This window comes from Ahaetulla prasina, chromosome 8, assembly GCF_028640845.1.
Source record: "Ahaetulla prasina isolate Xishuangbanna chromosome 8, ASM2864084v1, whole genome shotgun sequence".
NCBI lineage: Eukaryota > Metazoa > Chordata > Lepidosauria > Squamata > Colubridae > Ahaetulla > Ahaetulla prasina.
This window is the reverse complement of record NC_080546.1, coordinates 92,438,446-92,463,486: the sequence shown is the minus strand read 5'-3', so window position 1 is coordinate 92,463,486 and position 25,041 is coordinate 92,438,446. Positions and strand designations below refer to the sequence as shown.

Sequence of the window (25,041 nt, the reverse complement as noted above, 5' to 3'; positions counted from 1 at the left end):
CTCTTATTTGCATGCTTTCAAACTGCTTAGGTGAGGCAAGAACAGGTGCTCACCCTGTTGTGCAGAGCTCTGGTCTCGAACCTCTATCTCTATCTCAGTTTCCATATCTATCTATCTATCTATCTATCTATCTATCTATCTATCTATCTATCTATCTATCTATCTATCTATCTATCTATCTACCTACAGTACCTATCTATCTATGTATCATCTATCTATCTATCTATCTATCTATCTATCATCTATCTATCTATCTATCTATCTATCTATCTATCTATCTATCTATCATCTATCTATCTATCTATCTATCTATCTATCTATCTATCTATCTATCTATCTATCTATCTATCTATCATCTATCTATCTATCTCTATTTATCTGTCTGCCTATCTCACTTTCTCTATTGCTTTCTCTCTTTCTCACACTCTCTATCTCTCTAACTCTATCCATCATCTTTGTATCATCTCTCTCTCTCTCTCTCTCTCCAGTATATCATCATTTGCATGCTTTGCTAGGTGGGCTGGAGCTGGGGCAAGCCACAAGATCTCAACACACCGTGTGCTGCTCAGGTTTCAAACGGCGGCTCTCAAGCTCTCCAGCTGAGAAGCTGATCTATCTCCCCCTCTTGTAAACTGGAATTAGCTTCCCACCAAAGAACACACTGATGAAACACAGGCTTTCCAGCTTTCTGAAAGCGAGACTCATCTTTCATTAAGTGAAACCTGCTTCCCACAATCCCCTCAGTTACCTTGAGGAGGAGCGTTTGCCGGGTGACCTTGACCTCGAACGGGAATACGGAGCGTGGGGACAATGCCTGCACTGCGGGAAGGGTCTTGACTGAGGGCGTAGCCTTTGGAAGCGTTGAGCGAACGAGCTGGGGGGAGACCCCGAATCTCTGCACGGAGAACCCAAGGAAGAGCAAGAAGGTGACAAATCAAATAAGGTGTAGCCTTGTATCTTTTCGTTCTCCTCTTCGCTGTCATCCAAAAAACCCTCCATGGCTAGTCCCGAATTTATAAACATAGATAGCTTAGAGAACTGTTCGTCGCTATAATGACCGTAGCCCCTCAGATCGTTGGTCTTAGCGGTCTCTTCCTCAAAAACAGCTTGGCTAGGGTGACCAAAATGCTTGTTGAGTTCGGCCCTGATCTCCTGGTCTTGGAGCTGTTTCCGGTTGTTGCATGATAAGTCCTGCTTTCTGACCTGAGAACTTTCTCTCTCGTCCTCCTGGTTGTTTTGCTCGAAGGAAGAACAAATATGACACCAGTGTCCGGGCAGGCAGCCTGTGAATTCAACCTGACTAGAATTCTGTAGTTCCCAGGAACGGCTGAGGCATCGTTCCGTCTTAGAAAGGACCAACTGGCAGTAATCGTGGTCGCCGAACAGCCTCAAGCCAAGCCGCCTCGCCTTCCTCTCCTCTTGACTCACGGGCAGCCCACTTGTCTTGCTCAGCTGCGCGTACAGCTCCGACTGCTCTGGAACCTTCCAGAACAAATTATGTCCTTGAGAGATGGAAGAGTCACCGCAGTGAGGTTTCGGGGAAGGTGGCATAGCGGTTTGGCATGACGCCTTGGGCTTTGGTGAAATCCTAAAAGGGTTTTCTTGGCTGGCCTTATGAGGAGGGGTGGTAGGTGGAGTTAGGCCTAAAATACAAAGGGGAGGAGGGGAAAGGGGAGGGGGGAGAAATCCAGGTTAATCCATGCTTAATATTGCAACAGTTGTGGTCACCTAATACAAAGAAAGATGTTGAGACTTTGGAAAATGTGCACAGAAGAGCAACTGAGATGATCAAAGGCCTGGAAACTGAAGCACATGAAACATATAAGAGCCGAAGTGGCGCAGTGGTCAGAGTGCAGCCCTGCAGGCTACTTCAGCTGACTGCTTAGCTGCAGTTCGGCAGTTCAACTCTCACCGGCTCAGGGTTGACTCAGCCTTCCCTCCTTCCGACGTGGGTAAAAGGAGGACCCAGATTGTTGGGGGCAAGGGGCTGACTCTGTAAACTGGTTAGAGGAGGCTGTAAAAGCACTATGAAGCGGTATAGATAAGTCTAAATACTATTGCTATTGCTAAGAATGGCTGTAGGATTTGGGTCTGGCTAGTCTAAAGAAAAAAAGAATTAGGGGTGACATGATACCAGTCTTCCAGTATTTGAGGGGCTGCCCCAAAGAGGAGTGGGTCAAATTATTCTCCAAAGCACCAGAAGGCAGGATAAGAAACAATGGGTGGAAACTCATCAAGGAGAGGAATTAAGGAGAAAGTTCCTAACAGCCAGGACAATTAACCAGTGGAACAGAAGTTGCCTTCAGAAATCATGGGTGCTTTGTCACTGGAGGTTTTTTAAGAAAAGATTGGACAGTCACTTATATGAAATAGTATAGGTTCTCCTGCTTGAGCAGGGGGCTGGACTAGAAGACCTCCAAGGTCCTGTCCTATTCTATTCTATTCTATTCTATTCTATTCTATTCTATTCTATTCTATTCTATTCTATTCTATTCTATTCTATTCCATTCCATTCCATTCCATTCCATTCCATTCCATTCCATTCCATTCCATTCTGTATATATTATCTATATCTGTTCTTTTCTGTTCTGTTCTGTTCTGTTCTGTTCTCTTCTACTCTACTCTACTCTACTCTACTCTACTCTACTCTACTCTACTCTACTCTACATACTTTAGGGTTAGTGTCAGTGTTAGGGTAGGCCACTCAGTTGGTTCCAAGGAAGGGCTAGTCCAATAACCTAACCACTAACCCAGATCAGGTCTTCCTTTTAACTGTATTTCAATATTTCAAAATATTTTAATCTTCAGCACTAAAGCTAGTAGCCTCCCTTGTTCAGTACCCCCACGGTATTTTGAAATCATTTGGTTTATTCACCTTCCCTCTTTATGCAATGTGGATCCTGCCCTTTTATAAATAAAACGAAACTGAATCAGCTACAGTGCAATTGTAAACTGTAAATCTACATGGTAAAGAGATATATACAGTGGTGGGATTCAAGTAATTTAACAACCGGTTCTCTGTCCTAATGATTTCTTCCAACAACCAATTTGCCAAACTGCTCAGAAAGTTAACAACCAGTTCTCCCGAAGTGGTGCGAACTGGCTGAATCCCACCACTGGATATATAGCCTTTTTCACCTATTCGCTCTTTTTAAAGCCAGATACGGTAATCCAAACAACAAAACTTGCCCCACCCCACCCCAAAAAAAATAACAAATCTGATATGGATGAAAGAAAACATGAATTATACACTGTTGAAGGAGACAGCAAGGTGCAAAACGTTATACTATACTATATAGACGGAAACGTTATGTCACAGACGGGCAGCTGCGATTGTGATTTGCAGCAACATTTTTGGCTTGTGGGGTTAATTAACAGTCACCCACTGCTACCCTGCACAAAACACACTTGTGGCATTGCCGACTTTGTAAGAAAACTGTGTGCCGGAGGGGCAGAGAGGGGGGGATGATCGTGAAATTGAAACGGCAGGTAAGCCATCTAAATTGCCCCTTTCCTCCTTGAGCCTCACAAGAGAAAAGCTGGAATTTACTTTCCGTTTAACAAATAGAGGCTTAAGTAAATAAAGAGGAGACAAATGTCAGATCAATAACGGTTTCCCCTCACAGCATGTTAATTTCCTCTTTGTAGAAAGGAAAGATCACACACGCAACAGCCTCGCCGAAATCCCACAACGATAGAAGTCAAAGCTTTCGTCTCGGAGGTTTAGTTTCCTTGCGTTTGCAACCCCTTCTGGCTCCTTTCTGATTTTATCAAAGGGAAGTGTCTCATCCCCTGGCTCACACACAGACACAACTTTTTAATTTTTATTTTATTTTTTTACTTTAACATACAGCCGTGGCCAGAATTGTGGAAACCTTTTGGGAAAAGTGTATTTTCTACAACTAGCTACCGTGTTTCCTTGAAAATAAACCCTCCCTCCGAAAATAAGCCCTCCCCGAAAATAATTAAACACATGCGCAAGCCGGTCCCCGCCATTTCCTCTGGTTAGGGTTAGGGAGGCAGAGCTGGAAATCAGGTAAGATGGCAAGAGGAGCCCCATCTTGCTCCAGGCGCCCCAAAATCATAGGACCTCCCCGAAAATAAGGCCAAGCACTTATTTCGGGGTTCAAAAAAAAATATAAGACAGGGTCTTATTTTCAGGGAAACACGGTAATAACACCACTTTTTTGAGTAGTACCATATAAATTATATAGATAATTTATATGGTATTGAAAAGATAATTTAATCAGGAATGTAATGCAATAACTTTTATGAAGGATTTGCTATTAGAATAGGAGTTACAGTATAAAGAAGAAAAGTGAAATACGTAGAAAAAAGTGAGATATACAAAAATGATCACCATAGAAAAAATAAAATATGCAAAAAATGATCACCATAGAATAAACGAGATATACAAAAATTATCACCATGTCTGTGAATATTTAGTTGGGTAACATTTATCCTGAATGACGGCCTTACAACGTCTTCCCACAGAGTGAACCAAGTCTTTGAGTTCTGCAGCTGTTATCGTGTGAAACCAAGATTGAAGGATTGCTTCTATTAAATGGGTTTTATTGCTGGGTCGCAAGTTCTGACTAACAAGTTTCTTTAGTCGGCTCCATAGATTTTCAACTGGATTAAAGTCTGGGCTATTCCCAGGCCATTCCAGCAATGGAATAGGATTATCTTGAAATTCCCAAAAAAATGTGGTGTTATTAGCCATCAAACCTCAAAAATACACTTTTCCCAAAAGTATATTTCCACAATTTTGGATACTGCTGTATTACAGCTTGTCTTCAGAAGTTGCAGGTGCTCCATCATTGGAGGCTTTTAAGAAGAGATCGGACAGCCATCTGTCCAGAAGAATATAGGGTCTCCTGCTTGGGTTTGGGTGAGGAGACCTCCAAAGCCCCTTTCAGATCTATTCTGTATGCTATTCTGTGTTCTATTCCAGGGGTCTCCAATCTTGGTCCCTTTAAGACTTGTGGACTTCAACTCCCAGTCCACAACCCCTTCACAAATGGATATCTGCTTTTCTGTCTAACAGACAACAAGTGGTCAAAATTGGCAATGCTCTATCAAATCCTGTTCCTGTCAAGAGTGGCGTTCCTCAAGGCAGCGTCCTTGGACCAACACTCTTCATACTATACATTAATGATCTTTGTGACCATATCTCAAGTAATTGTGTTCTCTTTGCTGACGATGTCAAACTATTTAACACCACAGACAATACATCTATCATTCAAAAAGACCTTGATCATCTAACCGCTTGGTCTAAAACTTGGCAACTCCAAATCTCAACCAGCAAATGCTCAGTCTTACATATAGGAAAAAAGAACCCAAACACTAAGTACATACTAGATGGACATTAACTTACAGATGACCCCCCATCCCATTAAAGACCTTGGAGTTTTCATGTCAAATGATCTAAGTGCCAAAGCCCACTGCAACTACATAGCAAAAAAAGCTCTAAGAGTTGTAAACCTAATCTTACGTAGCTTCTTTTCCAAAAACACTACACTACTAACCAGAGCATATAAAACATTTGCTAGACCAATTCTAGAATACAGCTCACCTGTTTGGAACCCTCACCACATCTCTGACATCAATACAATTGAACGTGTCCAGAAATATTTTACAAGAAGAGTTCTCCATTCCTCTGAAAACAACAAAATACCTTATCCCACCAGACTTGAAATCCTAGGCTTAGAAAACTTGGAACTCCGTCGCCTTCGACAAGACCTAAGTTTAACTCATAGAATCATCTATTGTAATGTCCTTCCTGTTAAAGACTACTTCAGCTTTAATTGCAATAATACAAGAGCAACCAATAGATTTAAACTTAATGTCAACCGCTTTAATCTAGATTGCAGAAAATATGACTTCTGTAACAGAATCATCAGTGCTTGGAATACTTTACCTGACTCTATGGTCTCTTCCCATAATCCTAAAAGCTTTAACCAAAAACTTTCTACTATTGACCTCACCCCATTTCTAAGAGGACCATAAGAGGCGTGCATACAAATGTGCCTACCGTTCCTGTCCTATTGTTTTTCTTTTCTTCTTCCTATATATATATATATATATGCTTATACCTCCTAATATTTACTCATATATATGTTTATATACTATATAATCTTTTTGTATGATGCCTACGTATATTGTTGTGACAAAATAAATAAATAAATAAATAAATAAACATTTTTGTGGTCACGTGGCCAGCATGGCTATATGCCAAGGGTGCACAGAAAGCTGTTACCTTCCCACCAAAGTGGTGTCTATTTATCTAGTCGCATCTGCATGCTTTTGAACTGCTTAGGTGGGCGGGAGCTGAGCCCAGAACAGGAACTTACCCTGTTGCACGGAGCTTGGGTCTCGAATCCAGGCTGTCAGATCTCCAGCTGACAAGCCCAGCATCTTTTACCGCTGAGCCCCCTTTTAACCGCAGAACTGTAGCGCCAAAATAAATTCCTAAAATAGAATGCTTTTATATATAGAAGGCTTTTGAATGCTTCTATATCATCTCTCCTATCCATCCATCCATCCATCTATCTATCTATCTATCTATCTATCTATCTATCTATCTATCTATCTATCTATCTATCTATCTATCTATCTATCTATCTATCTATCTATCATCCATCCATCTTTACTTGTCTGGCTGTCTATCTATCTATCCTATCCGTCTCTCTCTCTTCCATTGAGAACCTGTATACTGCATAAGTCAAAAAGAGGGCTGCAAAAATATTTACAGATACCTCACATCCTGGACACAAACTGTTTCAACTCCTACCCTCAAAACGAGGCTATAGAGCACTGCACACTAGAACAACTAGACACAAGAACGGTTTCTTCCCGAACACCATCACTCTGCTAAAAAATTAATCCCATCAACACTGTCAAACTAGTTACTAAGTCTGCACTACTATTAAACTTCTCATCGTTTCATCACCAATCTCCTTCCACTTATGACTGTATGACTGTAACTTTGTTGCTTGTATCCTTACAATTTATATTGATTTGTTTCCTGGTTGCTTTTTGTAGCCTATGACTATCATTAAGTGTTGTAAGGGTTGTACCTTAGAATTCTTCATGAAGGTATCTTTTCTTTTATGTACACTGAGAGCGTATGCACCAAGACAAATTCCTTGTGTGTCCCATCACACTTGGCCAATTAAAAAAAAAATCTATTCTATTCTATTCCATTCCATTCCATTCCATTCTACCCTATCCATCCATTTATCTATCTCTCTCGCTATTCTCTACAGAGGAATTATTGAGTCTGTCATTTGCACCTCTATAACTGTCTGGTTCGGTTCTGCAACCCAACAAGAAAAACACAGACTTCAGAGGATAATTAGAACTGCAGAAAAAATAATTGCTACCAACCTGCCTTCCATTGAGGACCTGTATACTGCACGAGTCAAAAAGAGGGCTGGGAAAATATTTGCAGATCCCTCGCATCCTGGACATAAACTGTTTCAACTCCTACCCTCAAAACGACGCTATAGAGCACTGCACACCAGAACAACTAGACACAAGAACAGTTTTTTCCCGAAGGCCATCACTCTGCTAAACAAATAATTCCCTCAACACTGTCAGACTATTTACTGAATCTGCACTACTATTAATCGTTTCATAGTTCCCATCACCAATCTCTTTCCACTTATGACTGTATGACTATAACTTGTTGCTGGCAATCCTTATGATTTATATTGATATATTGACCATCAATTGTGTTGTAAATGTCGTACCTTGATGAACGTATCTTTTCTTTTATGTACACTGAGAGCATATGCACCAAGACAAATTCCTTGTGTGTCCAATCACACTTGGCCAATAAAATTCTATTCTATTCTATTCTATTCTATTCTTTCACTCTCTCTCTTTCTCTCTTTCTCTATGTCTCTGTCTGTAAGTATCATCTACCATATTTCCCTGAAAATAAGACCCTGTCTTATATTTTTTGAACCTCGAAATAAGCACTTGGCCTTATTTTTAGGGAGGTCTTATTATTTTGGGGTGCGTGGAGCAAGACAGGGCTCCTCTTGCTGTCTTATCTGATTTCCAGCTCTGTCCCCTAACCCTAACCAGAGGAAATGGCGGGGACCGGCTGCGCATGTGTTTAAATATATTTGGGGAGGGCTTATTTTCAGGGGAGGGCTTATTTTCAGGGAAACACGGTATCTATCTATCTATCTATCTATCTATCTATCTATCTATCTATCTATCTATCTATCTATCTATCTATCTATCTATCTATCTACAGTATCTATCTATCTATCTATCTATCTATCTATCTATCTATCTATCTATCTATCTATCTATCTATCTATCTATCTATCTATCTATCTATTCAATGGTGGGATTCTAATAATTTAACAACTGGTTCTCTGCCCTAATGATTTCTTCCACAAGCAGTTCACCAAACTGCTCACAAAGGTTCTCCCGAAGTGGTGCGAACTGGCTGAATTCCACCACTGTATCCATCCATCCATCCATCCATCTGGCATGTCACGCAAAGAGACAAATAGCGCAATAAGAAAAACTTTCAAATTAGAACTTTGTCACCAATTTCTGCTTTCTGTTTGAAGGAACCTTTTAACTTAAGGTACAGCCTTCCATATGACATATGATCTCCCCTAAAGGTCTCGAAGAGAGGTTTCTGTTAAATTCGTATTTGAGAGTGGAATGACAAAAACTGTATTTTTGTAGGAGAAGACCAGGCTGAGCTGAAGTCAGGGTCAAACACGTCATTAGTTTGGAGTCTCAAGAGAGCCAAGTCCAGCCCCCTGTGAATTCTGTTGATTCTTATCTAGCACCAATTTGCCTTGACCATTAGTAGATAAGATTCTTGTACATAGGTAGCATGAAATAAATTCGTAGCACTTTTGACCTCTATCCCTGCTTTATTTTTTTGTACCAGACAGCTTGAGGATTTTATGCTTCTGTTATAGTTCTCCAAACAAGGTCAACTGTTGGATTGAAGGACTAGCAGATAACACCAGAGCTGTAAGCGAAATTAAGAACTTGAAAATGGAAAGTCACGAGAAAAGAACCAGTCGTATACTCTTGACAAAAAATCTCAACCTGAACTTACTGTATTTACAGAGTCAGCAAGACTTGAGTTCAACTTTCCCCTAAAAAAAGAAGGGGAAAAAAAAAAGGAAAATGGGAATAGGCAAAACTCACATGATAATAGATAAACTAAAGGTTCCCCTTGAACATATGTGCTAGTCGTTCCCGACTCTAGGGGGCGGTGCTCATCTCCGTTTCCAAGCTGAAGAATCAGCGCTGTCTAAAGACGTCTCCGTGGTCATGTGGCCGGCATGACTCAATGCCAAAGGCGCACGGAACGCTGTGACCTTCCCACCAAAGGTGGTCCCTATTTCTCTACTTGCGTTTTTTACCTGCTTTCGAACTGCTAGGTTGGCAGAAACCTGGACAAGTAACGGGAGCTCACTCCATTACACGGAACTAGGGATTCGAACCGCTGAACTACCGACCTTTCGATCGACAAGCTCAGCATCCTAGCCACTGAACCACCGCGTCCCTTTTATCACACGGTAATATTTTTGTCACCTGATAATTTTATCACATGATAATATTGCATGGCAAAAGAAGTTGTAAATAAGGTATTCTCTCTCTCTCTCTCTCTCTCTCTCTCTCTCATTCCCTTCTTTCCACTTTCCTGGGATCGAAACTTGGAAGAAAATTAATCTTCTCTTTATTCACAACGAGTCGTAGTTCTGTTTTGCCTTCCCTCTAATCACAGCAATCTTGAGTTCCATCTCGTGGCACGATCCTAAATCAATAGTGCTAAAACATTCTGGGCCTTTTCGGATTTATTTCACGCTGGCTGGTTTTTTCCTCTCCCCTTCCCTCCCTCCATCAGCAAACTTACACGTTTTTGCATGGATAAGAGTGCAAGGTATACTCGTTGCTCTCTCTTGAACTTCCGGGAGTTTGGCAGATTTATGGAAGGACAGATGGCCATTACAGGTTGAAAGCTGACAAGAGGCAGCTCGGGCGCATTGTTAACACACTTACACAAACTCTCAGCAGTGCGGGCAGTGTGCAGAATGTAATTCCGAGGATCGCTTTTTTATTGCCGTCTATTTTCCTTTTGTCAAATGGGCCTGGTGTGTGAAGGAACAAATGGCTCCTATTACCCGGAATGTAATGGGTGTCAGACAAATCACGCAACGCAAACAATCAAGAGTATATAGGTCATATTTCAACGGAGCACAGAACCTTAGCAATATTTATGATTACTGCATTGAAATGTGCTCCATAATAAAACAAGGACCTCTGCATCACGCTGCACGCATTTTGGCACGGCAAACTTGAAAGGGGTCCGGAGTGGGCTGGAGAAATTTTAGCAAGGGGTTTTCTGCCCCGTTGCTTGGTGGGCGTGGCCATGGTGGGCGTGGCCTAGTCAGCCTCCTGCACCATGGCGGTGGAGGGAGGAGCGTTTTTCCCCTCCCCGGGCTCTGCAGGCTTTCTTTGAGCCTCCAGGAGGGCGAAAACAGCCGTCCCAGGCTCTAGAGCAGGAGTCTCCAACCTTGGTCCCTTGTGGACTTCAACACCTTGGTCCCTTTAAGACTTGTGGGAGTTGAAGTCCACAAGTCTTAAAGGGACCAAGGTTGGAGACCCCTGCTCTAGAGGGCCTCTGGAGCCTTCCTGAACTTCTGGTAGGCCCGTTTTTTGCCCGCCTGGAGCCTCCGTGCACATCCTGCACTTCCCTGCATCCAAAACGGGCCGCGTGGGGACTCCTGGGAGGGGTGGGGCTGGGTGGGCGGGACCAGTCACAAGTGGGATTTGGGGATTCTCTGAACTGTACAGAATCTTAGCTAGAGGTTCTCCCGAACCCCTGCGTTTTTTAACAACTGGTTCTCTGCCCTAATGACCAGCTGGGTAGGCGTGGCTAGGAGGGGGGCGTCATGTGACTGGTGGAAGTGAGTGACATCGAGTTGGCCACGCCCACCCAGGTTTTGTGGCTCCCGGTGTTTTCTTTTTCTGTGGGGAAATGGGTCCAAATGGCTCTTTTGAGTATTTAAGGTTGCAGACCCCTGGTCTAAGTGCTAGTGCTGTTGCTATCCTGGAAGTCCAGCACAAATGAGAGCACCAATTTATGACATGATATAAACCAGCGGTTCTCAACCTGTGGGTCGGGACCCCGTTGGGGGTCGAATGACAATTTGCCAGGGGTTGCCTAAGACCATTGGAAATATGGGAAGTATACTTGCGAGTCGAAGAATCGCGCTCCAATGGTTGACTCCACAAGCCAGCTGCAGGCTCTTCAAATCGCTAGCCGAATTCGGCTTCAGGCGCGATGAATTAAAAAAGAGAGAAATCTTTGCTCTGATGTCTCCCTCTCAAGCCAGCTGCAATCACTCCCAATCGCTAGCCTAATCTGGCTTCAGGCGCGATAAACTTAAGAGGGGAGGAGTCTCCGCTTTAATGCCTCCGTCCTCAAGACAATCGCAAGCAGTTCAGATCATTAGCCAATATGGCTTCAGGTGCGATAAATTCAAAACGAAAATAATTTTATGGTTGGGGTCGCCACATCATGGGGAATTGTATTAAAGGGGTCGCCACATCGTGGGGAATTGTATTAAAGGGGTTGCAGCCTATAAAGGTTGAGAACCACTGACATAAACAGTCTAACCAGATTGTGTGTGGTTGTTCCTTAGGCCTCCACTGAAAAAGTTCCAAAGTTCATTTCACATGTCAGTGGAAGCTTTGGGTTTCAGACTTTCTGCCTCAGCAGCCAAGGGAAGATGTGTCTTTGGAAAGAGAGAAGAGAAGTCACCTGAGATCCAGCAGGTAGTTCTGTTCTGACCTAGGCTCCCTTAAAAAGCAGGAAGCAGGAACTGGTCCAGGAAAAACCCCTTTTGTTTACATGACTGTGAATTACGTTCATTCACAGTCAGCAAAACTGTCCAAACAGTTTTTCAAAAGAATATTTATCAACACACCTTATCTCGTTTGGCGAGCTGCCACATAACTTGTTTCCAAACGCAGAGTAAGGCAAAACTTGGCACAGAGTCTCTTAAGAGTCACGAACAGAACTTTCCACCCTTGAAACGATCGAAGGAACAAATTGTTTCCTGCAAAAGCCCCCTCCCCGTTCGCTCCTCTTTTGTTTCCTATGGGAGGGGCCAATCACCTGCAAGGTGGGGCTTTACTCCCAAGTCGACCCTGCTTTCTCAGTTGTTCTTGTCTTCTGGCAGCTCTGCTCATGCGCACACTGGGAACAGGCTCCAGCTGTTCCTCTGCCTCGCTGCTGTCTATCTCCCTCTCGGCCTCCGATGCAGACCCCTCGTCCGAGCTTTCCCCAGTCCCCAGGACTGGCCCAGGTTCCTCCCCAACTTCCTCACTGTCTGACTTTGCTGCCAGTTCCACTGGCCGCCGGCCGGCCATAACATGTTCAAATGGGAGAGATGAGATGATAAAACACTTCACTGGGTATAATCCAGCTTCTTTGAATACCAAGAAATGGCTTTCCAATCTTGTCTAATGGGTGTTAAGTGCCTCGGACCTAGAGTACGACACATTACAGATGGTTCTCGACTTACAACAGTCCATTTAGCGACCATTCAAAGTCACAACTTTGAAAAGCAGAGAAAAAAGTGAACTTATGACTGATTTTCTGTTACGATCTTTCCAGCCTCCCCATGGTTATGTGATCAAAATTAAGACGCTTGGCAACGGATTCATATTTATGACGGTTGCAGGGTCCCAGGGTCATATGATCAACTTTTGTGACCTTCTGACAAGCCAAGTCAATGGGGAAGCCTGATTCAATTAACAATGGGGTGACTCACTTATCAACTGCAGTGATTCACTTAGTGACCGAGGCAAGAAAGTAAGACGGGGCAACGCTCGCTTAACCAATGTCTCCCGTAGTAACAGAAATTTTGGGATCAACTGCGATCGTAAGTCAAGGACTGGGTGCTTATCCCAAATAAATATTTCATTTCTCAAATTTAAATTCATGATCCAAAATTCAATCTCCATGTCAATGCGATAGCCCACATACATACACGACATATGGACATTACAATATTGGCTGCCTTGTTTGATCTGGCTGTGAAATTTAGCCCGATGGACAGAATTTACCCAGAAACAAGCTCCCGGGCAATTCTGGACTTGTTATTTTGGTGTCCTACGGTAAAACCATTGACCCCTAAGTCACTCAGATTCGGGATGGCTGAACTGGCCATACTCAAGTGGCTACAGTCAACTCGCCATGGCCAATTCACCGCGGGAGATTTCAACGATTCAATGGAATTACTTAAAATAGTTTTTTTTAAAAACCTATTTCAATGTTTGTCATTCAGATGTCATTCTGTCCTTTCTTTGGCATCCTTTAACGATAATATTCCACCGTTTTTTTGCTTTGATATTAGGGTAACTCTTCTCCTACGGCAAGGTGTCCCACGGTGAGTTGGCCATGGCAAATTGTCCGGCAATGAGCTGTCTGTGGAGAGTTGTTACAGACCCCTCTCAAGTCTGTCTCATCAACCACAATAAATATCACAAGTTAGAGATTAACTAGAGATTCGAACATGCTTCAGTCAGTGGTGAAATCCAATTTTTTTTACTACCGGTTCTGTGGGTGTGGCTTGGTGGGCATGGCAGGGGAAGGATACTGCAAAATCTCCATTCCCTCCCCACTCCAGGGGAAGGATACTGCAAAATCTCCATTCCCTCCCCACTCCAGGGGAAGGATACTGCAAAATCCCCATTCCCAACCCACTCCAGGGGAAGGATACTGCAAAATCCCCATTCCCTCCCCACTCCAGGGGAAGGATACTGCAAAATCCCCATTCCCACCCCACTGCAGGGGAACGATACTAAAAAATCCCCATTCCCACCCCACTCCACGGGAAGGATACTGCAAAATCTCCATTCCCTTCCCACTCCAGGGGAAGGATACTGCAAAATCCCCATTCCCACCCCACTCCAGGGGAAGGATACTGCAAAATCCCCATTCCCACCCCACTCCAGGGGAAGGATACTGCAAAATCCCCTGTCCCACCCCACTCCAGGGGAAGGATACTGCAAAATCCCCATTCCCTCCCCACTCCAGGGGAAGGATACTGCAAAATCCCCATTCCCTCCCCACTCCAGGGGAAGGATACTGCAAAATCCCCATTCCCTCCCCACTCCAGGGGATGGATATTGTAAAATCTCCATTCCCACCCCACTCTAGGATCAGCCAGAGGTGGTATTTGCCGGTTCTCCGAACTGCTCAAAATTTCTGCTACCAGTTCTCCAGAACCTGTCGGAACCTGCTGGATTTCATCCCTGGTTTCAGTAAATGCGACCCGGTTTCCCTGTAGAATATCTACCAATCCTTGTCCTGATTAATCGCATCGCATGTCACGTCCAACCGATAGAACTTCAGTGTTAATCTTCAGCCATCTAATAATTCATCTCACCTGCCGATATACATACTCGTGAACTCCAGAAAAAGCGAATCTGTCAAGCGTTTTGAAAAGCAGACTACAATATCCGCATTATTATTTAAAATTAAAACACACACACACTCACACCAAACCCACCCACACACAACAGATTCGTTTATATCTGAAGACTTTTGGAAATGAGATTATGCAGAGAATCATTATTTAAAGCCACTTAAAGCACTGAACACAAGATAATGGCCTGATTCAGTGGGGAAAAAACCCAGCAGGGTTTCCATAGGACACAAAACAACAGCTGAAGCGCTCTGAACGGATAATAAAATTAAAGAGCCATCATATAATAATAAAAAAAAAACACGTCTGTCAAAGAGTCAGTTTAATCTTCTTGTCACTAAAGCAGAGAACAAATATAGACCTCTGGATCTATCTATCTATCTATCTATTCATTCATCTATCATTCATTCATCTATCTATCATCTATCTATCATTCATCTATCATTCATTCATCTATCTATCTATTCATTCATCTATCTATTCATTCATCTATCTATCATTCTATCTATCATCTATCTGTCTGTCTGTCTGTCTCTATCTATCTATCTATCTATTCATCTATCTATCTATCTATCTATTCATTCATCTATCTATCTATCTATCTATCTATCTATCATTCATCTATCATTCATCTATCTATTCATTCATCTATCTATCTATCTATCTATCTATCTATCTATTATCTATCTATTATCTATCTATCTATCTATCTATCTATCTATCTATCTATTATCTATCTATCTATCTATCTATCTATCTATCTATCTATCTATCTATCTATCTATCTATTATCTATCTATCTATCTATCTGTCAGTCTGTCTGTCTGTTTGTCTGTCTCTATCTATCTATCTATCTATCTATCTATCTATCTATCTATCTATCTATTATCTATCTATCTATCTATCTATCTATCTATCTATCTATCTATCTATCTATTATCTATCTATCTATCTATCTATCTATCTATCTATCTATCTATCTATCTATTATCTATCTATCTATCTATCTATCATCTATCTATCTATCTATCTATCTATCTATCTATCTATCTATTATCTATCTATCTATCTATCTATTATCTATCTATCTATCTATCTATCTATCTATCTATTATCTATCTATCTGTCTGTCTGTCTGTCTGTCTGTCTGTCTCTATCTATCTATCTATCTATCTATCTATCTATCTATCTATCTATCTATCTATCTATCTATCTATCTAATAATTTATCAGATAGTAGTCCCTCTGGTTAAAATTCCTGCCAACAGTTCTTGCTCTCCTATCAGAAGACAGATTTTGTAGATAAGGCAGCACAGATGTGAGAAAAAGAGACAGAAATTTTTGTAGGCTTTTGGTAGCTAAAACTAAATATTCTCAGCTTTTTTTGGAGTTTTGTGGCGCATCTGAAAACTCCAAGACCAAATTCTGCTTACAGCACCCTAGCAAGAAACACCTAAAGGTCAGCTTCCTTTTTGTAAGTATCCCGGGAGAATTTGGTTCCAGAAGGAACCTAAACATTTTGTAAAGAAATAAACAAAATAATAATAATAATAATAATAATAATAATAATAATAATAATAATAATAATAATAATAATAATAATAATAATATATTTGCTATGTTGCCAAAGCGGGATACCTTTATTTTGGAGCATTTTTTTAAAAAGGCTTATCAATATTTAATTTAATGTGTATACTTGTGGGATCTGAATAGATATAAATCATTGCTTGGCGTCTTGCGACTGTTTTGAAGCAAGGTATACAATTTTTTTAAAAAAAGAACCTGATTATTTGTTTTTTAAAAATAAACTTGCAATAGAGATCGTGTCGGAATACAAAGTTGTATCCGAAGTTCTCACGCCAGGGGTGAAACGCTCCCGGTTCAGACCGGATCGCATGATCCGGTAGCGATGGTGGGTGGTGGTTCGGAGAACCGGTAGCAAAAATTCCTGCCCCCCCCCATGCCCAGCTGAGCCACGTGATTGTCAGAGCCTCTTTTTTTTAACTTTTAAAAGCATTTTTTTTACAACCTCTTCAGCCGAAGAGGTTGTAGAAAAAATGCTTTTAAAGGGTTAAAACAAGGCTCCGAGGATCCCAGCTGAGCTGCCTGATCCTCACAGCCTCTTTTTTTTTAACTTCTAAAAGCATTTTTTAAAAGTTGAAGCCTGCTAGGCAAAAAATGGGGGGGGGTGTTTAAGAGAGAGAGAGAGGAAGGAAGGAAGGAAGGAAGGAAGGAGAAAGAAAGAAAGAAAGAAAGAAAGAAAGAAAGAAAGAAAGAAAGAAAGAAAGAAAGAAAGAAAGAGGGAGGGAAAAGGAGAGGAAGGAAGGACTACAAACTTGGCACTAGATGCAGCTTCAGAGGATAACCCAGGGCTGGAAGGGACCTGGAGGTCATCTAGTCCAACCCCTCCTCCAGCAGGATATTCTTAGTGAGTTTTTGTCTTTTGATCCCCCAGTCACATAGCCACGCCCACCCAGTCACATGACACCCCCACCAAGCCACGCCCACCAAGCCACGCCTGCAGAACCGGTAGGAAAGAAATTTAGATTTATTTATTTATTTATTTATTATTCACACTTTTATACCGCCCTATCTCCCTAGGGACTCAGGGCGGTTTACAGCCATATAAAAAACACACATATATATATACAGGGTAAAACATTAATTTAAAAAACTTATTACATAGGCCGAATATTTAAAATAGAGATATAAATAATAAAACCCATTTAAAACCAGATTTAAAATTTAAACATTTAAAAATTTAAGATTTCCCCACTGCACCCAGTTAAATCAAGGAAAAGTTCCTGCGCTGACTTCAGTACATCATTTCTGGGTGCGATTCAGTCTGGATCCAACCAGCATTGCTTTCTGAATTGTCTTTCATTTAAGGCAATTATGTATGAATCAAGGAAGCGCCACCTGTTTTTCAGCACAAGAGCAGGGCCAAAAGGACCCTCACACATGCACAAATATTTCTCTTAGGCAGGCTTTGGTGTTTCGTTACCAAAACTGTCCAGTCTTAAAAACATCCTGGATGTTTTCGGAGAACATTCCCATTTTGGTAATTCTGACAACACTGCATGACTTTTCAAGAAGAAATGCATGTTGTGGAATGTAACACTAGGCTTATGCAAATTTAGATTGTTAGTCCATGCTAAGGGAAGACAATAACCGACTTTACTAAATAGTAGTAACTATGAGAGGGATCTTGGAGTCCTGGTTGACAGCCATTTAAATGTGAGCCAGTTGTGTGCAGCAGCTGCCAGAAAAGCCAACACAGTTCTGGGCTGCATAAACAGAGCGATAGAATCAAGATCCCGTGAAGTGTTAGTGCCACTTTATAAGGCCTTGGTAAGGCCACACTTGGAATCCTGCATCCAGTTTTGGTCGCCACGATGTAAAAAAGATGCTGAGACTCTAGAAAGAGTGCAGAGAAGAGTAACAAAGATGATTAGGGGACTGGAGGCTAAAACATATGAAGAACGGTTGCAGGAACTGGGTATGTCCAGTTTAATGAAAAGAAGAACCAGAGGAGACATGATAGCAGTCTTCCAATATTTGAGGGGCTGCCCCAAAGAAGAGGGAGTCAAGCTATTCTCCAAAGCACCTGAGGGTAGGACAAGAAGCAATGGATGGAAACTAATCAAGGACAGAAGCAACTTAGAACTAAGGAGAAACTTCCTGACAGTTAGAACAATTAAATCAGTGGAACAGAAGTTGCCTACAGAAGTTGTAAATGCTCCACACTGGAAATTTTTTAGAAGATGTTGGATAACCATTTGTCTGAAACGGTGTAGGGTTTCCTGCCTGAGCAGGGGGTTGGACTAGAAGACCTCCAAAGTCCCTTCCAACTCTGTTATTCTATTCTATTCTAAACTGTAATTTTCTCATTTCTTCCTGGAGCAGACGTAGCGTAAATCTGAGCAAAGCGTATTCTACCTCAAAACTAGCCTTTTTCCTTTCATCTTCAGTCACTGACTGAGATGGGCGGCCACCGAAATTGAAGAAACAAACAAGCAAACAAATAAAACCCTTCAAAAACTTAGAAAGCTTCTCTAGAACAGGGGTCTCCAACCATGGCAACTTTAAGACTTGTGGACTTCAACTCACAGAGTTCCTCAGCCAGCAAAGCTGGATGAGAAATTCTAGGAGTTGAGGTCCACAAGTCTTAATGTTGCCATGGTTGGAGACCCCTGCTCTAGAAGCCATTCATGGCCCAAAGTCTACAAGCCTGGTCAAAAATGCCTTCCTTGATTTGGACTTCAGGATAGCTCGTTTCAAAATGTAGTAAACCGAAGATGAGAACCCACAAATTAAAGGGCAACCATGGCATGGAAAGGCATTGCGTTCAGCCCATTGAGATGGGGTCAACAGCATAGGAGCAACCTGTGTGGGAACATCTCCCAGCCAAAAAAACAAAAGTAAAACAAAATATACGGAGCGTGACTTGGTCTTCAGTCATTTTTGTAGCCTCTACCTTGTCTTTCCAAAGGAACTCTGCTGTACCCATCAGCAAGTTAAAAAAAAACACAGGAGCTGAAAGATTAAAAGCCTGTGTCAACAACCAAGGATGGATTGGGGGTATATTTAAACTGAAATGTCAGAGGGGTGTGTGTATGTGTGTTATATGCAATGTTTCCTAGGGCAGAAAGACCGATGTTTTAGTTGCGGTTCTTTTCGCGAGAAACTTTAAACAATCTCACACGCTAACAAGTAAAAAAAGAAAAAGACATTTTGAGGGGGGGGAAATTGACTAGCAATCAACTCCTGTTATGATGAATAGTTTCAGATGATTTATTTTCCCTGTTAAACAGGGAGCTGTTATGCATGTGGGTAGGGAAGGCTTGCAAGTTACACAGACTTTTTCAAATCCATCTAAAAAATATATATATATCTTCTCTTGCAGTCGCGCCTGTTGAACTGACCCTTTCTAAGCCCTGCCTCTTTCCTATACTTGGTTCTCCCTTCACCAACTTTTCCATTGTCAAAGGTTCACCTTAAAGTTCTACAGAGGAATGATTGAGTCTGTCATTTGCACCTCTATAACTGTCTGGTTCGGTTCTGCAACCCAACAAGAAAAACACAGACTTCAGAGGATAATTAGAACTGCAGAAAAAATAATTGCTACCAACCTGCCTTCCACTGAGGACCTGTATACTGCACGAATCAAGAAGAGGGCCGTGAAAATATTTACAGACCCCTCGCATCCTGGACATAAACTGTTTCAACTCCTACCCTCAAAACGACGCTATAGAGCACTGCACACCAGAACAACTAGACACAAGAACAGTTTTTTCCCGAAGGCCATCACTCTGCTAAACAAATAATTCCCTCAACACTGTCAGACTATTTACTGAATCTGCACTACTATTAATCGTTTCATAGTTCCCATCACCAATCTCTTTCCACTTATGACTGTATGACTATAACTTGTTGCTGGCAATCCTTATGATTTATATTGATATATTGACCATCAATTGTGTTGTAAATGTTGTACCTTGATGAAGGTATCTTTTCTTTTATGTACACTGAGAGCATATGCACCAAGACAAATTCCTTGTGTGTCCAATCACACTTGGCCAATAAAAATTCTATTCTATTCTATTAACGTCTTTGAGACAGGAACGGATTCGGCCATTCGGGATAACACACCAGGGCAGAGGTTCTCGCAAACTTTTTTAACAACACCGCAGAATTTGCCCCCTCCGCTTACCGATGTTCATCCACAACATACATGCAGAAAGAAGAGGCTCTGCATTTGTGTTACAAAACTGAAAGCAATGGAGGAGGGGGAGAGAGAGAGAGAGAGAAGGAGAAAGAGAGAGTGAGCAAGGGGGAGAAAGAGAGAAAGGGAGACAGAAAGAGAGAGAGAGAGAGAAAGAGAAAAAATGAGAGCAAGGGACAGAGAAAGAGAGAGAGAGAGAAAGAGAGAGAGAAAATGAGAGCAAGGGACAGAGAAAGAGAGAGAGAGAGAAAGAGAGAGAGAAAATGAGAGAAAGGGGGGGAGAGAGAGAGAGAGAGAGAAAGAGAGAGAGAAAATGAGAGAGAGAGAGAGAGGCAAAATCACAGAAGTTTCTATTTATATTTATCATAGTTTGGGCTTTGATGGCATGAGCAGAGCAGGCTGGCTAATGGCCTTTTCAGTTCAAGCCGGAGATCAAGGCAACTGCTATTTAAACTGTTATAAATAGAGCCACGGTAGCACCCGAACGACACAATCTGAAGACGCAAGAGAGCTTTGCAGCTGTAATTTGGATTTGCACGGGGCACCTGTGACCTCTGTCATTTGTCAAAACTAATTTTGGTCGGGTTGGTGTGTGTGTGTGTGTGTGTTGTGTGTGTTTGTTGCTCTTCAGTTAAAGTGGGAGTCACCCAAGACATTTGCTTTTGCAAATGGAGGGAGGGAAGCAGCTGTATAATCGGACTAGCAGCATCTTCTTAAGAGAAGCCGCAGAGGTGAGGAAGGGATGTAAAACGTGCAGCATTGGGGCATATTTACCTGGACCTAGGTAAGCCAGGAGAACATTGTTAAAATATACCCCTTGGCTTAAAAATAACTGAAAGCTACAAAAAGAAAGAAAGAAATAACAGCCTCATTCGGGAAAACTTCTCCACCTGCAAAACACAGATGGAAGAAAAACACTCCTGAAAGAAAAAAAATAGAGCTTTCGATTTGCCACCTCAAACCTGCAAATAGATCCTAATATACATACATTGACGTGGGAAGGGAGGCAGGAAGGAAGGAAGGAAGGAAGGAGAGGGGAAGAAAGGAGAAAGGAGAGAGGAAGGAGGAAGGGAGGAGAAAGGAAGGAAGACAGGCAGGAAGGAAGGAAAGAAGGAAGGAAGGAAGGAAAGAGAAAGAAAGGAAGGTAGGCAGGAAGCAGAGAGGAAGGAAAGAGGAAGGAAGGAGGAAAGAAGGAGAGAGGAAGGAAGGAGGAAGGAAGAAGAGAGGAAGGAAGGAGAGAGGAAGGAAGGAAAGAGGAAGGAAGGAGGAAGGAAGGAGAGAGGAAGGAAGGAGGAAGGAAGAAGAGAGGAAGGAAGGAAAGAGGAAGGAAGCAAAGAAAGAGGAACGAAGGAGGAAGGAAGGAAGGAAGGAGGAAGGAAGGAGGAAGGAAGGAGAGAGGAAGGAAGGAGGAAGGAAGAAGAGAGGAAGGAAGGAAAGAGGAAGGAAGCAAAGAAAGAGGAACGAAGGAGGAAGGAAGGAAGGAGGAAGGAAGGAGAGAGGAAGGAAGGACAGAGAGGGGAAGGAAGGAGAAAGTAAGGAAGGAAGGATGAAGGAAGGAAGGAAGGAAGGAAGGAAGGAAGGAAGGAAGGAAGGAAGGAAGGAAGGAAGGAAGGTGAATAGACACTATCCTTTGATGTTAGCCATGATGAATAAGACAATAGAACTACTACCAAGAAAACCCGCAGAGTATCTCTGAAGTCACCCCGCTCTCAGTTACAATGCGCATAGCAAGAGGTTAGAATTTGGCTCAAGGATTGTGGTCCCCATCTGGAATCTGTGCTACTCCTGTCTCCCATGGATGCTTCTGGTTTCAACACAGGATTTAGGCCTTAACGGGATAGTTATTGTCAGGTTAAGAACTCCTCAAATCTATTTTTCAATTCACTGAAAACTTTCAACTTTGTACCGGTAAGTCCTCGACGTACGACCACAATGGAGCCCCAAACTCCTGGTGGTTAAGTGAGACATTCTCAAGTGACTTTTGCCCCGTGTTACGATCTTTCTTGCCGCAGTTGTTAAGTGAGTGACACGGTTGTTAAGTGAAGCTGGCTTCCCCCTTGGACTCTGAAGGTCACAAAAAGGGGATCGCGTGACCCCAGGGAATGCTTCCACCGTCATAAAGATGGGTCGGTGGCCAAGCCTCTGAATTTTGATCGCGTGACCTTGGGGATGCTGTACTTAACGGTCGTAAGTGTGGAAAATGATCCTAAGTCACATTTTGCAGGGCCGTTATAACTTTGGACTGTCATTAAATTAACTCTCGTGAGTCGAGGATCACCTGTAGGTACATATGCCTAGAATATACAGTTTCTATCTCAGTTTCTGACGCACCAAAGAGCCCAAAGCATCAAAATCCAAAGTTGGTCACCAGTAACCCGTGATGGCTCATCACACAAATGGATCCTCCCTATCCATGTTGTCCAACATGCGCGTGGAGACTTAGGCGGAAGAGTCCCAAAAAAGGACAACGAAGGAAAACTCCACGAAAATATTTTTTGCCATCGCAAAGCTGTCAGGGAGCCCGAAACCCATTACCGTTAAAATGATCTCATTCCTTTCCCCCCCCCCATCATGTTACACCTCATATCACCACCACCACCATCATCATCATCTTTTAATGACCCCCCTAATCCCTTGCGGAGTGGAGAATGGAGCTGAATGTTGACTGGCCGGATGCTTTTCATGTCACCAATGCGGAGTTTTGTTCAGCAGATGTTTTCTCATTGTGCCCAGAGAGAGAAATACCTGCCTCTACCTAGGATCGAACTCACAGTCTCCTGATTGTGAGTCGAGAGCTCCACGCCTAGGCCACTGCACCACTCTACAGACCCCTCAGATCCTGGACATAAATTGTTTCAACTTCTACCCTCAAAACAATGCTACAGGGCACTGCACACCAGAACAACTAGACACAAGAACAGTTTTTTTCCACCCAATACCATCACTCTGCTAAACAGCTAATTCCCACAACATTGTCAAACTATTTAGTAAGACTGTATTAATATTCTTCTTCTCATCTTTCCTGTTACCTACCTCCTTCTCCACGTACGACTATAACTTTGTTGCTTTGTAGCTGTACAATTTATTTTGGTTTATTTAGTTTCCTAGTACGATTTATATTGATTGTTTATTTAGTATCCTATGGCTATTACTAAGTGGTGTAACTTATGATTTATGAAGAATGTATTTTCAGGATGACTATGATCATGATTTATCACTTATATCTTTTATGTACAATGAGAGCTTATGCACCGAAGACAAATTCCTTGTGTGTCCAATCACACTTGGCCAATAAAGAATCCTATTTCTATTTCTATTTCTATTCTATTCTATTCTATTCTATTCTGTTCTGTTCTGTTCTGTTCTGTTCTATTTATCTATATCTGTTTTGTTCTGTTCTGTTCCGTTTTATTCCATTCCATATTCTATTCTTCTATACTCCACTCCACTCCATTCTATATTCTACTCTACTCTACTCTGCTCTACACTACTCTACTCTAAACTACTCTACTCCACTTTATATTCTACTCTATCTACTCTCCACTCCATGCTATATTCTACTCTACTCTACTCTATCCACTCCACATTCTATTCTACTCTACACTACTCTACTCCACTCTATATTCTACTCTATCTACTCTCCACTCCACTCCACTCTATATTCTACTCTACTCCACTCTACTCTACTCTACTCTACTCCACATTCTACTCTACTCCACTCCACATTCTATTCTACTCCACTCCACATTCTACTCTGCTCTACTCTACTCTACTCCACTCCACTCCACTCTATATTATACTCTATTCTATTCTGCACTCCACTCTATATTCTACTCGACTCGACTTGACTCACTCCACTCTATATTCTACTCTACCCTACTCTACTCCACTCCACTCCATATTCTATATGCTATTCTTTCATATTCTAGCCTAGTCTAGTCAAGCAAGGGAATTGTCCCTTTTAAAGCCGAGAATTGTGCTGGAGGGAAAAGTTATTCTTCCAGGCTATCCAAGTTAATTTCTTACAAGGTGGCCATAACGCATCGCTGCGGGGCTTCATCACGTCAAGCCGTCCGTAAAAACACTCCGGCCAAGGCAGAGAAAAAGTATTTCTCACCTGCAGTTCCACAGAGTTCAGCGTTCAAAGTTTCTTCCATAGTCTTCTTCTCAAATGGAGAACCCTTCGGATCACTGGAAGACAAGCCACATTTATAAAAACAAGCTGAAATGGAGTTGCTGTAGCCAAATTAGGTGTGAAAACCCCCCCGCCCTCTTAGAAATATTTACAATTCTTGATACTTACTTTGGCGACTCGGGCGTCAAAGGAAGCGATAAATTCATTGATTTGGCTGAAAGGCGGTTGGGAAAAGAGAGAGGGAAAAAGAACATGAAATAGATGCAAAAAAAAATAATAATAATAGAAAACTGCACAGCAGCACCTGAGCTTCATTGATGGGGAGGCGTGGAATTTTGTCCGAGCACAATATGTAGGTAGTCCTCGATTTAAAACGGCTCACTTAATGACTGTTCGAAGCTACGGCGGCACTGGAGAAACAGTGACTTCTGCCCTCGTTTCATACTTACACGCCACATCCCCGTGGACCAAATTCGGACGCTTGGCAACTGGCTCATATTTGTGACGGTTGCGGCTTCCCGGGGATGGTCTCTTTTTGCGACCTTCCGACCAGCAATTGTCAGATTCATTTAACAACCTTCGACTTAAGCAATGGTGGCAAATCTCCCCTAATAGGCGTCTTACTTAGCGACAGAAATTCTGGGCTCACGTTGTGGTTGTAAGCCGAAAACAAAGCTGAGCCTTTCAGTTCTT

General features: G+C 42.2%; 1 protein-coding gene across 1 annotated transcript in view; it reads right to left on the bottom strand.

Moving 5' to 3' along the window:
- Window positions 1-25,041, bottom strand: part of PPARGC1A (PPARG coactivator 1 alpha) — a 174,318-nt gene that overhangs the window by 20,223 nt on the left and 129,054 nt on the right. The window contains exons 7-9 of the mRNA XM_058193525.1: window positions 24,517-24,562; window positions 24,331-24,404; window positions 749-1,643 (exon numbers count right to left, since the gene is read on the bottom strand). Coding sequence (XP_058049508.1) covers window positions 749-1,643; window positions 24,331-24,404; window positions 24,517-24,562 — 1,015 coding nt within the window. The remainder of the gene's footprint in view (window positions 1-748; window positions 1,644-24,330; window positions 24,405-24,516; window positions 24,563-25,041) is intronic.